At 50.3% G+C, this 13,774-nt stretch overlaps 1 protein-coding gene across 2 annotated transcripts in view; it reads left to right on the forward strand.

Annotated features, from left to right (window-relative positions):
- The first annotated feature begins 3,047 nt into the window (after positions 1-3,047).
- The window catches only part of SYT17 (synaptotagmin 17), a 75,576-nt gene continuing 64,849 nt past the window's right edge, over positions 3,048-13,774 (forward strand). Inside the window, exons 1-3 of one of the 2 annotated variants that reach the window (XM_019800991.2) lie at positions 3,048-3,497; positions 7,152-7,169; positions 7,829-7,977. In XM_019800991.2, coding sequence (XP_019656550.1) covers positions 3,483-3,497; positions 7,152-7,169; positions 7,829-7,977 — 182 coding nt within the window. In that variant the 5' untranslated portion in view covers positions 3,048-3,482. Of the gene's footprint in view, positions 3,498-6,911; positions 6,986-7,146; positions 7,170-7,828; positions 7,978-13,774 lie in introns of those variants that run through there. The other variant, XM_019800994.2, reaches the window with a different exon arrangement.

A 13,774-nucleotide genomic window follows, 5' to 3' on the forward strand; every position in this document is an offset into this window, starting at 1 on the left:
ATTTAAATATGGTAATGTAGGTGCTTCTTCATTAATGCATTAAATAGATCTAATAGTTGTGATTTTTATTTTTTATTATTATTTTTTAATATTTTATTTATTTATTTGACAGAGAGACAGCCAGCGAGAGAGGGAACACAGCAGGGGAGTGGGAGAGGAAGAAGCAGGCCCCCAGTGGAGGAGCCTGATGTGGGACTCGATCCCGGAACGCCGGGATCACGCCCTGAGCCGAAGGCAGACGCTTAACGACTGCGCTACCCAGGCGCCCTTAATAGTTGTGATTTTTAAAAAAGATTTTTTTTATTTGTCAGAGAGAGAGAGAGCGCGCAAGCAGGGGGAGCAGTAGCAGAGGGAGAAGCGGGCTCCCTGATGGGGGACTGGATTCCAGGCCCCTGGGATCATGATCTGGGTTGAAGGCAGACTCTTAACTGACTGAGCCACCCAGGTGTCCCATAGTTGTGATTTTCAAGCAGTAAAGAGTGTAAATAGAATTTCAAGTTATTCACCACAACTGTAATGTGACGTGAATGTATCTGATTTCTATTGACTTCTATTTCTATTCTACTCTATTTCTGTTTCTATTGGTGACAACCCCAGGTAAATGTTAGTACTGTTGTGGTTTGTTGCCTGCATCTGTAATGAAAGGAGATACTGAATTTCACGTAGAGGTTAGTGACAATAGAGATGTAACTCTTTTCCTTCCTGAGTTCAGGAACCCCACAGAATTCTGAAGTAGGGTTTCTCCCGAGACCTGGGCGGGTGCCAGCTGCTTTGTCCAAACAGGCACAGCCTTGCTGAGTGCACAGTGCACCTCAAAGCCAGACTACAGGTCCTTGTGAAGAGCAGGGAGAGGCTCACGGAGCTGGGGACCCTGAAAGCCAGTCTTGGAGTGACATCTGACAAATGACTTCGAACTGACTGCTTGTTTATTCTTTTGTTGGAGGCAGGAGGGCGCAGCTCCGAGGAGCTGGGCTTTCAGAGTTAAACACATCTGCATTTTTGTCTTGTCCCTGTCACTCTTCACTTGTTACTTAGGGTGACCCATTTTCTCTCTCAGAACTTCAGCTTTCTCATCAGGAAAATGGGACGATGGTAGTACCCACCTTGTAGGGCTCTGGTGAGGATTACAAAGTCACGCATGTGAAGTGCTCCGCTCTCAACCATGATAATGACTCAAGAGGTTGGCAGCATCCATCTTAGCTTTTGTTACCATCCATTTACGCATTCAGTAAGCATTTATTAAGCACCTATTGTGTGCCGTGTGCTTTACATATGGGGAAGAATTTGATAACCCCAAAGGTAGGTTCTCTTATGCCCATTTAAAATAACCTCCTTCACCGGAGGAGGGGTGCTTGGTTTTCTCAGACAGTTTTAAGTCCTTAGGGATAAAGGTATCAAACTAACCCTAAGGATTTCCTCCCTCTTCCCTCAATACCCAGTACTGTGCGGCAATGTGGTGCGGTGGCCAGGGGAAGAGTTCGGTGTAGGCTATCTAGGTTTGAATCCCAGCTCCTCAATGACGATTACCCCCCGGGCAACTTACTCCATGGCTTTATGCCTCCTCCTCTTTTCTCATCTAGAGACTGGGATAGTAATAGTACCCACCTCATGGTTATCAGGGAATTGAAAGTTGAATTTGTGTGAAAGGCTTAAAGCAGAGCCTGGCACCCAGTCTCAAAAAGGGTTAGCTATTATTCTTCCTGGGAACACCTGGGAATCTCTTCCACCTCTCTCAAGTTTCCCCAAAAAGCACCCATCCCAGTAGTCACCCCTCCTCTGTGAAGCCCTCTCCCCACCAAGCACCCTATTTATCAGTGCTGAAGAAACAGTATGCATAAATACCATTAAGTGGTTAGGAGGGCACACTGTGGGGATTCAAATGCCAGTGGCAGCAGCTGCCATGCTTCTGTGGTGCGGGGGGGGGGTCTATCTCACTGCACCTCAGTCTCATCTGTAAACTGGGGACCACTGCAGCGCCTCCCTCAAATAGGAGGAGGCAACAGCAACAACGAAAACATTTATTGAGTGCCTACTCTGGTCAGGCACTGTGCTAGACATATAGTGAGCAAGGCAGAGGACGATGAAATGAAATCATGCTTGTGAAGCGTTGAGCGCAGTGTCTGCCGGATGATCAGTGCTCAGCGTGTGTTGCATGCCACGTGCTACGAATGAAATATGACAGACATACTAAAACATGTACCTGTTAGATTTTCACGCAAAAGAGGTACACAGATGCACATTACGCCTTTTGTTTATTACTTCCACGTTCGTTTCCTCATGTATCCCCACAAAACAGCCCCGGAGAAAAGGCAGGACAGAGATTGTATGCCACCTTTCTTAAATGAAAAAACAGACGGAGGCATTGGGAGTGAACAGGTTGATAAACTGGTGACTGACAACAGGAGACGGCTGGGCATTTTAAAAAGAGAACCAGCGGAGGGCAATGTTCCACTTCAAATCCCTCAGTAGCAGAGTGGACTCCAGTTCTGCGGCCTTGGGGTGGGCGAACCGGTTTGGAGGAAGGACTCCAGGCCCAGGGCGCCCCAGCCACGCGGGCCGGTGGGACAGGGTGGGCACGGCCGGGGGCGCACGCTCGCTGGCACGGAGCTTTGAGCGGGCAGAGGCGCGCACGTCGCCGGCGCGACGCTGGGTGGCGCTGCTGGGCCGCCCCGCTCCAGACCTGTTGAGCCCAGGGCGGGACGCGGGCAGATTTAGGGTAAAGGGGGGCTCCGCGCTCTCCGCGCGTCCCTGCGGTTCCGGCCACAGCACGTTCCCCCGGGCGCCCTAGGCCCCACTTGAACTTAAGGCTCCCATTCATTTGGCCTCTGCGTTTCTCTCCGCAACAGTTCTAGGCGCGTCGGGTGGGGCGGGAATAAAGTTTTTCCAACCCGGACTGGGAGAGGGCTGGATGGGGAGGACCCTTCCCGCTCCAGACTCCACAGCTGGCAGGACTGTACCCCCTCGGCTTCAAGGCCGTACCGGGGGCTCTGCTCTCGGTAGGTGCCAGCCCCGGTGCCGACCGGATGGGCTGACCCGCGCACCGCCCCCTTCCCCATCCCCTCCCCCGCCTCTGGCTCGCACCGGCCCCGGCGTCTCCAGCCCCGCCTGCGCCGGGGTCGCTGCAGTCCCCGCGGCCGCCCCAGGCTCCCGCCCCAGGCGCCCCGGCCTCCTTCCAGCCAGGGCAGCGCCTCGGGGGGAGCGCCGGACAGCGAGGGTGGCCGAGGCGAGGGCTCTGAGCGCCCCAGCTCTCCCAACCTGGGAGACGGCCCCGACTCTGGGAGCCGGAACGCGGGGAAAGGCAAGGACGGGGCGGCCGGCGGAGGGGCGGGCGCCGCTCATCAGCCACGCTAGTCACGTCTGGGGCCACCCGGCTGCCTTTTTCTTCCTTTCCCCCTTTGCTTTCTCCCCCCTCCCCTGTTGGCGAGGGCAAAGTGGCCGTGGCGGCGCCATGCCCGGGCCGGAGTGAGTGCGCGAGGGCGAAAATGGCGTACATCCAGGTAGGGCTGAGGCTGGGGGGCAAGGTCCGCGGTGCGGGTGGGGGGTGCCGCGTCCCCTCCGGCCGTGAGCGCGCGGAAGGGAGGGCACACGGCGGGGCTCCCACAAACTTGCCTCGAGAAAAAGGGTGCCCGAGGGCACGCAACCTGTGCAGCGGCGGGGGGGCGACCCAGGATGGGGGGCTGGGGACCCCCACACCCCGGGATGCTGGGCACCTGTGAACTCTCACGCGCGCCCTCGCCTCCTGGGAAGGGAGTGGGGGTGGGGCGGACTTTTCTGCCCCCATTCCCTCCCCTTGCACCCCACCCCAGGGGAGGGGCCGCGGGGAGGGCGGCCCGGGACGCGCCAGCCGCCCGGCCCGCCAGCTGCCGTTGCCGTGGTGATGGCTCTGGCTAATTGGCCGGCGGAGCGAGCCTGAGGCAGCTGTTCCGGCCAGGAGGGACAAGGACGTCGTCTCTCCCGGGCACTGGGTGCTGAGGGGTGGGGGACATACTATAGCGCGCTGTTGGTGGCGGCGGGAGCTACCGATCATTTTCGGCCATTGCATTGGGGTCTGGGAGTTGTGGACCCCCATCACCTTGAGGAAACTCACAAGAATGCTTGGACCGAAATAATTTCCAAGCATCCTTTTTGGGGGAAGCTGCTTGACTACGAGACCTTTCCCTTTTCAGTACAAGGCGGGGAAGTGGCGACAGGTCAGCGCCAAGGTCATGCAGTCAGACCTGCAGTCAGACCCGTTGAGCTGCTTGCTTTCTGGGGTTGGCTTCTCTCTGCCCAGCAGAGAAGCCTACAGGTTCCCACATGTAGGGTGCATCTGGGCTCACTTCTCTTACCCTCGGCTACAGCTGGGGGCTGCTGGTCTCTTAGTTCCCCACTGGCTCACATCTTTTCCTCAGACTTTTCAACCTGGCAGGAACTCTGTGCTCTGTCACCCTCTCCCCATCCCTCTCGTGGCTTAGATTTGCTCCATTGGCTTATATGGAATCTCTAGGTCCTCTTTTTAAGTTCAGTGAAGGTCATATTAACTGCACACTTACTACATGCTGAATGTTGTGGGGCTATTCCATAGTCACTCAACAAACACTTGAGTGACCACCTACTATATGTGAGCGATGGGGATACAGTTGTGAAAACAGCACAGTCTCTGCCCCTCAGAATGCACACTCTAGTGAGAAATACACAATATTAGAACATGCTTCTGTGGTTTTTAATAACCACTTTCAGGACAGAGATTAGTGACTTGCCCAAGGTCACACAGCTGCTTAGGGGTCATGGTGGGATCTAAAAGGGAGATGGTGGGAATCGGTGGGGGATTTGTTAAGCAGCTAAAATGAGACTGGCTTGGTGAAACTGACTTTCCTTGTAGAACAAGGTATGAAACTTTTTCTATAAAGGTCCAGATAGTAAATTTTTTTTCTTGGGGTGCTACATGGTCTGTGTCACAAATATTCAATTCTGACTATGGCGTCGAACGGCCATAGACAATAGTAAATGCATGGGCGTGGCTGTGTTCCAATAAAACTATTTGTGGACACTGAAATTCGAATTTCATATACTGTATGCTAGTCAAGAAGTATTCATTTGCTTTTGATTTTTTTCCAACCATTTAAAAATGTTCAAACCATCCTTAACTAGAGGACCATACAAAAAAGCAGGTTGTGGGCTGGATTTAGCCTTGCAAGTCATAGCTTGCCAACCCCTGTTCTAGAATATCTGGATTCTCCTTCCTGTGTCTGTCTTGAACCAGTGATCCCCTATTAGGTCAAATCATGAACCCAGTGGACCCAGTGTAAGGAAAGACTAAGCGTGCTGGGAACATAAAAACATCTTCCCTCCCCTCTTCCTCTTCCTCGGTTTCTCTTTGTTCCTGGACATTCATCTTGTACCTGGGGTTTGAGAAAGCTGGGTGATTGGGCCCTAGGGTGGTCTTGTCTCTACTCACGTGGTTTTATAAACGGTGTCTTTTGATCACCACACACCCAGGAAATGCTTTCCTGTACAAAAAGAATGGGCATGGACTGTTGTCCAAGGAAAAAGCAGCCCTTTATCCTTGCACTTTATTGTAAGCATTTTCAAGCACTTTCTCATGGAAGTGCACGAGGGTGTAGCTTTTTGCTGCTTTTTCACTGTTGTATCGGCCAGGACAGTCTCTGATGCCTAATAGGTTCCATCTGGTCTTGACAAACCACCTTGTTCTCATAAAGCCGCGGAAAGAGTGCAGATATTTTGCAGCTGGGCAGCACGTGCAAACATTTTCATAGAGTCCTAGCTTAGCCCTTCCACTAGAGAAAAGAGGTAACTGAGGTTCAGAGTGGCCGTCTGACTTACCCAAGTCACGTGATTGGCTGGTGGTGAAGCCAGTGCTAACACTTGCCCGCTCAGCTCTGCGTGGCCCCCAAGGCTCTTCAGGGCTTGCTCTGTGTGTGGTTCGAGTTTTGCTTTTGGAAGAGTTTGTGATTAGTGCCTGAGACTTTCTTTCCCAAGCTGTAGCCATTCCCTTATCACTTCAAGGATTTTGAATTTTTCATGAGCTGTGTACCACTTGTACTATATTTACTTAATACTTTTTTTCTATAAATGGACTCACTTTTTTTTTTTAACTTAAAATCACATGAAAAGGAAACTTTATGTCACTACCATAGTAGACAACCAGGGTCACTTGATATAAACAAAAGGCAACTGGAAAAATAAACAATGATAATAATGCCACATAGTTAGTTATGTCCAAGGTTCTGAGCTGAGGTCTGCTCTCTCTTTAAAAAAGAAGAGGGGGTGGGGAGGAGATGTACAAGTGTTAGAAACATGTTAACATGCACTGCTACCAAACTGAGACCTCCTCCTCCTCGAGAGAAAATTGAAAAAGAGGATAACTTTCTTCGTCTTGATTTAAAGTTCTGAGTTTGAGTTCATCTCCAGGGTTTATCCCAGGCTGGGATGCGGGACTCCTACCTGGTTTACTTGGCCCATTCATTCCTAAGCCACTGCGACCCTTTCTGGCAGAGGGGAAGGGAGTCTGTGCCTTGGGAACCTGTGAGAAGAAGTCCTGGTGGGAGGTGGGGCTGAAAAGGAGGTAGCCCCACCCCCACCCCCTCCCTGGGCCAGATGATGGCTTCCTTTTCTGCTCCCTGTGTTTGTGGGTGGTCATATGAAACTCCCCACCATCACCATTGGAGCAGAATTATAAGGTAGGGCCTCTGGGAGGGTGGGGGGAGCCAAGTCACTTCCACCGTGTGCCTGCATGTTAGCTGATCATGTCCTTTTGGGTTGGCTTCATGGCTATTTCTGTATAGGAAGGTTTGCTCTTCTGAAGTGTGGCTGCATTGGATAGCATGACTATCTATCCACCCGCTCTGATTCATAACAGCATACGGTGCAAATCAAATCGAAATGCTAAAGTTTCCCATTTATTCGGTGTTGGTTAGCCAGGAGGCTACTAGCAGCCCCGCACATAGCCGCACCTTGTTAGGGAGTCCGCTCCCTTCCCAGGATGGTAAGTGGAAAGATGCAGGGCTTTTTTTTTTTTTTCCTTTCTTTCTTTCTTTTTCTTTTTTCTTTTCTGAGTTGCTGGAATATTGCTAAACTGGTCTTGTCTCTCTTTTTGTAATCCTCTCACCCCCGACGCCCCTTGGCTTCTTCGTGGATCTCTAAAAGGGCAGTTGGAACCTTTAAACGAGGTGGGTTAATTCGATGATTTCTTTGGTCTGGTTTCTGATCAAGAGGTGCTTGCCTTTCATTTTGGAGTCTTATGTGGGGCTGTGGGGCTGTTCCTTATTAAACGATGACTGGGTGTTTAGAACAGCACGGTTTTGATGCCTTTCTGTGGAAGGGAGGGAGATCCCGATGAAGAGGAGACACTCGTAGACAGGCTAGATTGCTCTCCCCACCCCCTCCTTACACCGTTTTGGTTACCTCTGTTTACTTTCATGTCACTGAGACGATTTTTTAAAAAACCTTTTTTGCTTTGCTTTCAAGAAGACAGAGTAATATTCATTGTGTTTCGAGAACATATTGTATAGCCCTCCCGATGTTGTATAAACCACCCACCTGTCAAGAAAGACATTCACATAAACTACCAGGGAAAATACCTGCAAATGTTTTGCTCGCTATTAACGGGTCCAGCGAGTTGGTGTTTGCCATGTTGTGCCTGCAGTTGGTAAATAGAAACGGAAAACATTTTGTTCTAAGTGTTCAGCGGCAGAGACAGACCTCCTGAATGTCCTTATTTCTTAGCAGGGATCGGCTGCTTGTAATTTTTCGGGTGTTTTTCCTTTTCCTCCTCTCCACCCCTCCCACCTCCCCCCCCTCCGCTGCCCACCTCCCCCGATGGCCTCAGGGTTTTCTTTCTAGAATCTCCGATCTGCTACTGTGCAGTTGGACTTGCAGGCACTGCTGTCAGAAGTGCTATGAGTCCAGCTGTTGCCAGTCGAGTGAGGATGAAGTTGAAATTCTGGGACCTTTCCCTGCCCAGACTCCTCCCTGGCTGTAAGTAAAACTGCTCTGAACTTCCTTGAGAGCAGTCTCAAGACGTTTTCTTTGCTCAGTTTGTGCGAGGGGGTGCGGGTAGGAGGGCTCAGGGTATGAACAAGGGGGAAACGCCGAGTGTCTGTGGGCCTCTTTGCTGCCGACAAGGGGTGGGGGACCTGCTCTGTGCCTCTTGTTTTGTGTGGCAAGCTGGTGGCCGGGCTCTAGCTTAGCTGGTTTCCTCCTCGGTGCCTCTGAGATGCGAACGGTGCAGTGCTAAGCCTGTGTGCACGTTTAATCACGTTGAGTGTCATTCCAAGTGGAAGAAGAGCTCTGTGAGCATCTGCATTCTTCAAGGGGATGTCGAAATTCTAAAGGCGGCCATCCATGTCAGGATGACCCATGGTCCTAGCACCCGACCCAGTGCCTGGCACAGAGGCAATGCTGCCTGGTTGGTAGACTGAATGGACACACAAGTGCCTTGTTGCTGGTCTGCACAAGAACTTCAGACACAGGGAAGCAGAGAAGCACCTCCAGGCTCCATGCTGTCCTCCAACGCTGTTTATGTTCTCTTCTGGCATCTTTTCGTTTTATTTCCAATTCGTGCTCCTCCCGCGCCTGCATACAACATCTCCATCTGCCAGTCGCTCCGATATTTTGGGAACGCAGTTTTGAAGCTTCTCAGCCACGTGTCTGGTCCACCTCTCAGTGGCTAAGAGAGGAACGTGGCCAGAGCGCCTGGGTTGAGTCTAGAAGGCCAGCGCCTAGAAGGACCTGGCCATCATTGAGTACAGCTCTCCTGACATAGAGCAGGAGGCCCGGAGAGGGCCTGAGCCAGTGCAAGGGCCTACAGCCAGAGCCTCAGTGGGAACCTGGTGCTGTTCCAGCTAAATCTTTGAGCTGAGATTCTGGAAGTCCATGATATCCTGTCTTTCCCTCCAAGTTGGGGGTCATGTCTCAGTCCTCTCATTTGCTCTTCTTAGAAGCAAGCATGAAATATTTCCATAGCAAAATGGCTCTATGTCAGGCTCTGTGCCTTCAAATCCTCTGTCTCCTTTTTTCTAGTTCTGTGACCTTGGGCAAGTTGTTAGTTCTCTGTGCCTTGATTTCCCATCTGTAAAATGGGGATGATAAAAATAATAGTGTTTATCTCATATGGTTGTTGTGGTGACTGCCTGAATTAGTCCACAGAAGAGCACTTACGAATGCTTGGCACCTGCTTGGCAATCATACGTGTAAGTGATTCGTCTTACCCTGTTTGGTCTCGGGTTCCTCATCTATAAAGTGAGAACAGTAAGAGAACTTATTTTATAGAGTTGTGATTTGGAGTAATGAGTTGTGCACATAACATGCTTCATGGAGTAGTAAATATTCATTTCTGAATTTGTAGGTATTGATGGAGATTCTCTAAACTGGTGTAAAGACAGTGTTAAGAAAAGCTTGCATTTGTCACGGGTTGTAGCCTGGATCCTGCAGCTATGCGTAGAGTTGAGATGGTCGGTGAATGATTGAGAGATCGTTCCCATTTTCCAGTGCCCTAGTGGCAGAGGTTGGCTCAGCCCATCTGGTGTCTTGAAAGCCATGCTCAGAAGAATGCCAGCTCTGTGAGGGCGGGGTTTTTAACTGTGTTGTTCACTCCAAAAAATTGTTATTGACCAACTGACAAACCTACAGGCAGAAATTGAATCCTGAAAGTGCCAGTCATCTGGTTGAAAACTTAATCTCAGTTTCTTTGGTAACTATTTCTCGAGTTTGCTCTGTGTGCCGGGCACTGTGGGATGCAGAGACTAGATAGAGTCCGATTACTGTGCACAGGAGATTTTAAACGTAGTACGGGAGATAAGGCAGGTATGTGGGTCTGGCCGCCCCCTAGAGTTGTGCATTCACACCCTGCACACCCATATGACAGTTCTGCTTAGAGTCTCATTGTGGAAAAAATCCAGGACAGTGGCTTCAGGCATAGCTGGATCCAGGGGTCAGATGTTTTCATGGGCATGCATTTGTGCCCTCTCCCCACACCTCTCTCTGTTTCTTCTATATCGGCCTCATTCTTTTCTGGGGGGTGAGGAGGGGCAGAGGGAGAGGGAGAGAGAATCTTAAGCAGGTTCCACACCCAGCTTGTAGCCCGACACAGGGCTCAGTCTCACAACCCTGAGATCATGACCTGAGCCTAAATCAAGAGTCGGACGCTTAACCAACTAAGCCACCCAGGCGCCCCCATATTGGCTTCATTCTTAAGCTTACTTTCTTCATTGGTTCATTCTCAGTAGCTGCAAACAAACCGGGAAGGGCTCTCATTGCTCTGATTTGGGTCATGTGCCAATCACTTTTGCTTGGAGGAAATAGTGCTAGGATCATGCCTGGATTGTCTGACCACCCTGGAACTAGGGAAAGGGTCATTTCCACCTGACACACAGGAACCAAGCTAGTAGACCAGGGGTGGGCAAACTTTTCCTAGAAAGGGCTTAGTCTGTCGAAACCACTCCTAGACATAGTGTGAAAGCAGCCATAGGCGGTGCATTAATGAATGGGCGTGGTTGTGTTCCAGTCTTACTTCACGTAGGAAGTCAGGCAGCAGATTGGGCCCCATAGTTCGGCGATCTTTGTATTAGACAGTTGGGGTGCTGTAACCAGAGAGGAGGGAATGGACCCTGGGTGAGTAAACTCTACAGCACCTAGGAAGAATTGGGGGAATCATGGAAGATGAGCCTGCAAACTCAAGTCATGTAGGGTCTTGAATGGCAGATCAAGGAATTTGAATTTGCCTCTGAACTAGTGGAGAATCCTGATGGACCCAGAAAATCACAGTCAGGTACCTGTTTGCCCCAGCTGCCCAGAGGTTGAGTGTTAGAGATGCATGGCCTAGGTTCTAGCGCTGAGCTGGAGGACAGTTGCACTTTACCCTGGCTGCTGACCCACTGTGCAAGTGCAGGACTCTTTCTGGGGGCGAGGAGTGGGGATGCTCTGGGAAGACAATTACTTTGGTTTTGCCGCAAACAGAGAAGAAGGCTGGAACCTCCCCAGCAAAGCTGATGCACCACACCGCTCTGGAAGGCCCATTCACCTGGTAGTCGTTATGAATGATACCACCTAGAGCTTTGCAGTCTAGAGCCTGAACAATGGAACATGACTTTCCGTGCTTCTCAGGATGAAAATCTTGAATCCTGGGTAGCAACTTAGTACATTTTTGGCACTCAACATAATGCAAAACGTTAAGAGAAATCTATAAAGGGGAGGCGGGTTAAATCATTCAAAAAGTGAATTTACAGCTTGTGCTTTCCCCAGATTTATTTACCAAGTGGGCAGTTGTATGTTATCAAACAGGCAGGGAGTAGAAATGTCAAGTGTACAGGCTTTGCAGTGCTGTTCCTCCTGTGACATTTGAGCTAAGAACCACAGGAGATGCCTCTCCGTGGGGCGGCCTGTGGCCTTTGAGCTAGTCCTTTGAGTGTGGGATTTTGGGGGACACACCATTAGTTGTCATATATGCTTCTGTCATTTGGGTCCCCCAGCTTTCCTTGGCTGGGCTCATGAAGGTCAGGGAAACTGTAGACAGTCCAATTGGCTCCTTTTGGAGGGATGCCAGAAAGACCCTCATCGATTGTCTATCAAGCATGTATCGAGGACGTACCATTACACCGCTCTGACAGGCCTCATGAGGGATACCCAGCTCAGTAGTTTGGGGCATGCTGTTCGGAGCCTGGGGTTGCGGGACTTCATTGGGAGTTTAACAGTGGTGCAAAATAATGATCCATCCCATCCCCCACGCCACCACGCTTCCATTCCATGCCCCACCCCCACCATCTGTAAAGGGGGTGAGGCCTATGAATAACAAGTAAACTCTGGATTGTTCTAAGGAATAATGAGATGATTCAGACAGCATTTAGCATACTTGGTGCTAAGCACCTGGTACCTTTGATCAAGAGTACAGATCGCCCCATTAAGGAGCGTACCCTGCTGTGTGAGCCGGCGGGGGGGGGGGGGGGGAAGCAAGATATGCACTCAGATCATTTTGAGACAAGATGAAATCAGATAAGAATCACAAGAAGGGTGAAGTCATTCATTCATTTACTGAGAAAATAAACGTGGAAGACTCTACACATGCCAGACGCCATGCTGGGACCAGGTCGGGGGTAGTGAGTGAGAGACACGGAGCAAGGACTTTGTGTTAGACGGCAGAAGATAAGCCACAACCAAAGAGAATTATGTGCGTTGATGAAGAGGGAAAGAAGGGCTGATGGGGTAGGAGGAGGTGATAGGGACAGGGTGGGGCCTCTCTGAGGAGGTGCTGTTGAGGCTGAGACCTGACTGATGAAAAGGAACCAGACAGGAGATGGAGACAGGAAGAGCATTCCAGGCAGTGTCAATAGCATGGCTCAGCTCTGTGTGTTGGAGGAGGGGCTGGGAAGCCTGGTGGGTGCAGAGGAGGCCGGGGTGGCTCAGACATTGTCTGAGAGGACTCATCTGAGGCTTCAGGGACGACAACACTTAAGCTGAGCCTTGAAGACTGAATGGGACTTCACAGGCTGGAGGTGGCCACTGCAGTGACATATGGCAGTGGCCCTCCAGGAAACAGGCATGCAGGTGGGGGTGCCTGAGGGGGTTCCACCTTCTTTGGAAGATGCTGCAGCTTTCATATAAGGGAGAGAGAAGAATGAATGATACAATATGGCTATATTTCTGTGCCTTCCCCTACTCCCCCTCCGTGCATTTTGTCTGCACCTTTTACTGACAGGAGCTGGAGGCATGCAAGGATGGGGCATTCCCCCACACCCCCTCCCCACGCCCCAATAATATGCACCGTCTTATCCTGGCTGTGACCCTTATATTGCTTTGGAAGAACATCAGATCCATCTCATTTCATGCACAGGATGCATCTAAAGACCTCCTAGAATTGGAAACTTACATTTTTCAAGACTAGCTTCTGCACAGGTTTAAATGTCAAGCTGGGGGGGGGGTGCAGTCTCAGAAGGTATCCATCTACAGGCACAGTAGCTTAGGGGCATGTCAGTAGCAGCATCCATCTCCCGGCCATGCCGCTAGCTTTTTTCTCCTCCTCTCCCCTCCCCCCAGCATCCTTACCTGGCTTTATGGGGATTGGGAGATCTTAAAGACTGTAATCAAGCCAGCTAAAACATATTGAGCACATACCTACTACATAGCAAGATTTATTCTAAGCATTTTATATGTGCTAACACATTCAGTGTTGAGAGCAACCGTATAAGGTGGGTACTATTATTCCCATTTTACAGATGGGTATGTGGAGGCACAGAGAGGAAGGGCCTTGCCCAAGGTCACCCAGCCAGGGTTCAGACCAAGAGGTTGTGCTCTTAGTTACTACCCTGTATCTCCCCACCTCCGACCCAGTGCTTTTTCTTCTTTTAGTATTTTTCATCCTCCTCGGGAGCACATTGAAAAATGAGCTGTTGTTCATTTTTAGGTGTTTTCTTCACATTGCGCTATTGCTCTTAAGTCATTGATTCTCAGGGCCATTTTGTAGCTTTAGCCCTGCCACTCACAGAACTCTTGAGTTGACACCGTTATAGGATACTTTTAAAAAATGTTCAAGTATAGACACAGTGAGGGTTGAAACAGCAGGCCATTTCCCACCAACAGCCACTTGCAAAAGTTCAGATGGGTATAGACAATCCCACCGTTCCTTCCAGACTGAGGATTGACAGGTCTGGGCTTGATTTAGCCAATGTGGTGCCCCCATGTGGCAATAGCCTGAATAAGTACCTATCCCTCCCTGCCGTCCTCTCTTGAAATTATGCACATTCTTGACAGATTGTTCTAAATTGGAAAGTATTTATTCATA

Source organism: Ailuropoda melanoleuca, chromosome 10 (assembly GCF_002007445.2).
Source record: "Ailuropoda melanoleuca isolate Jingjing chromosome 10, ASM200744v2, whole genome shotgun sequence".
NCBI classification, from domain to species: domain Eukaryota; kingdom Metazoa; phylum Chordata; class Mammalia; order Carnivora; family Ursidae; genus Ailuropoda; species Ailuropoda melanoleuca.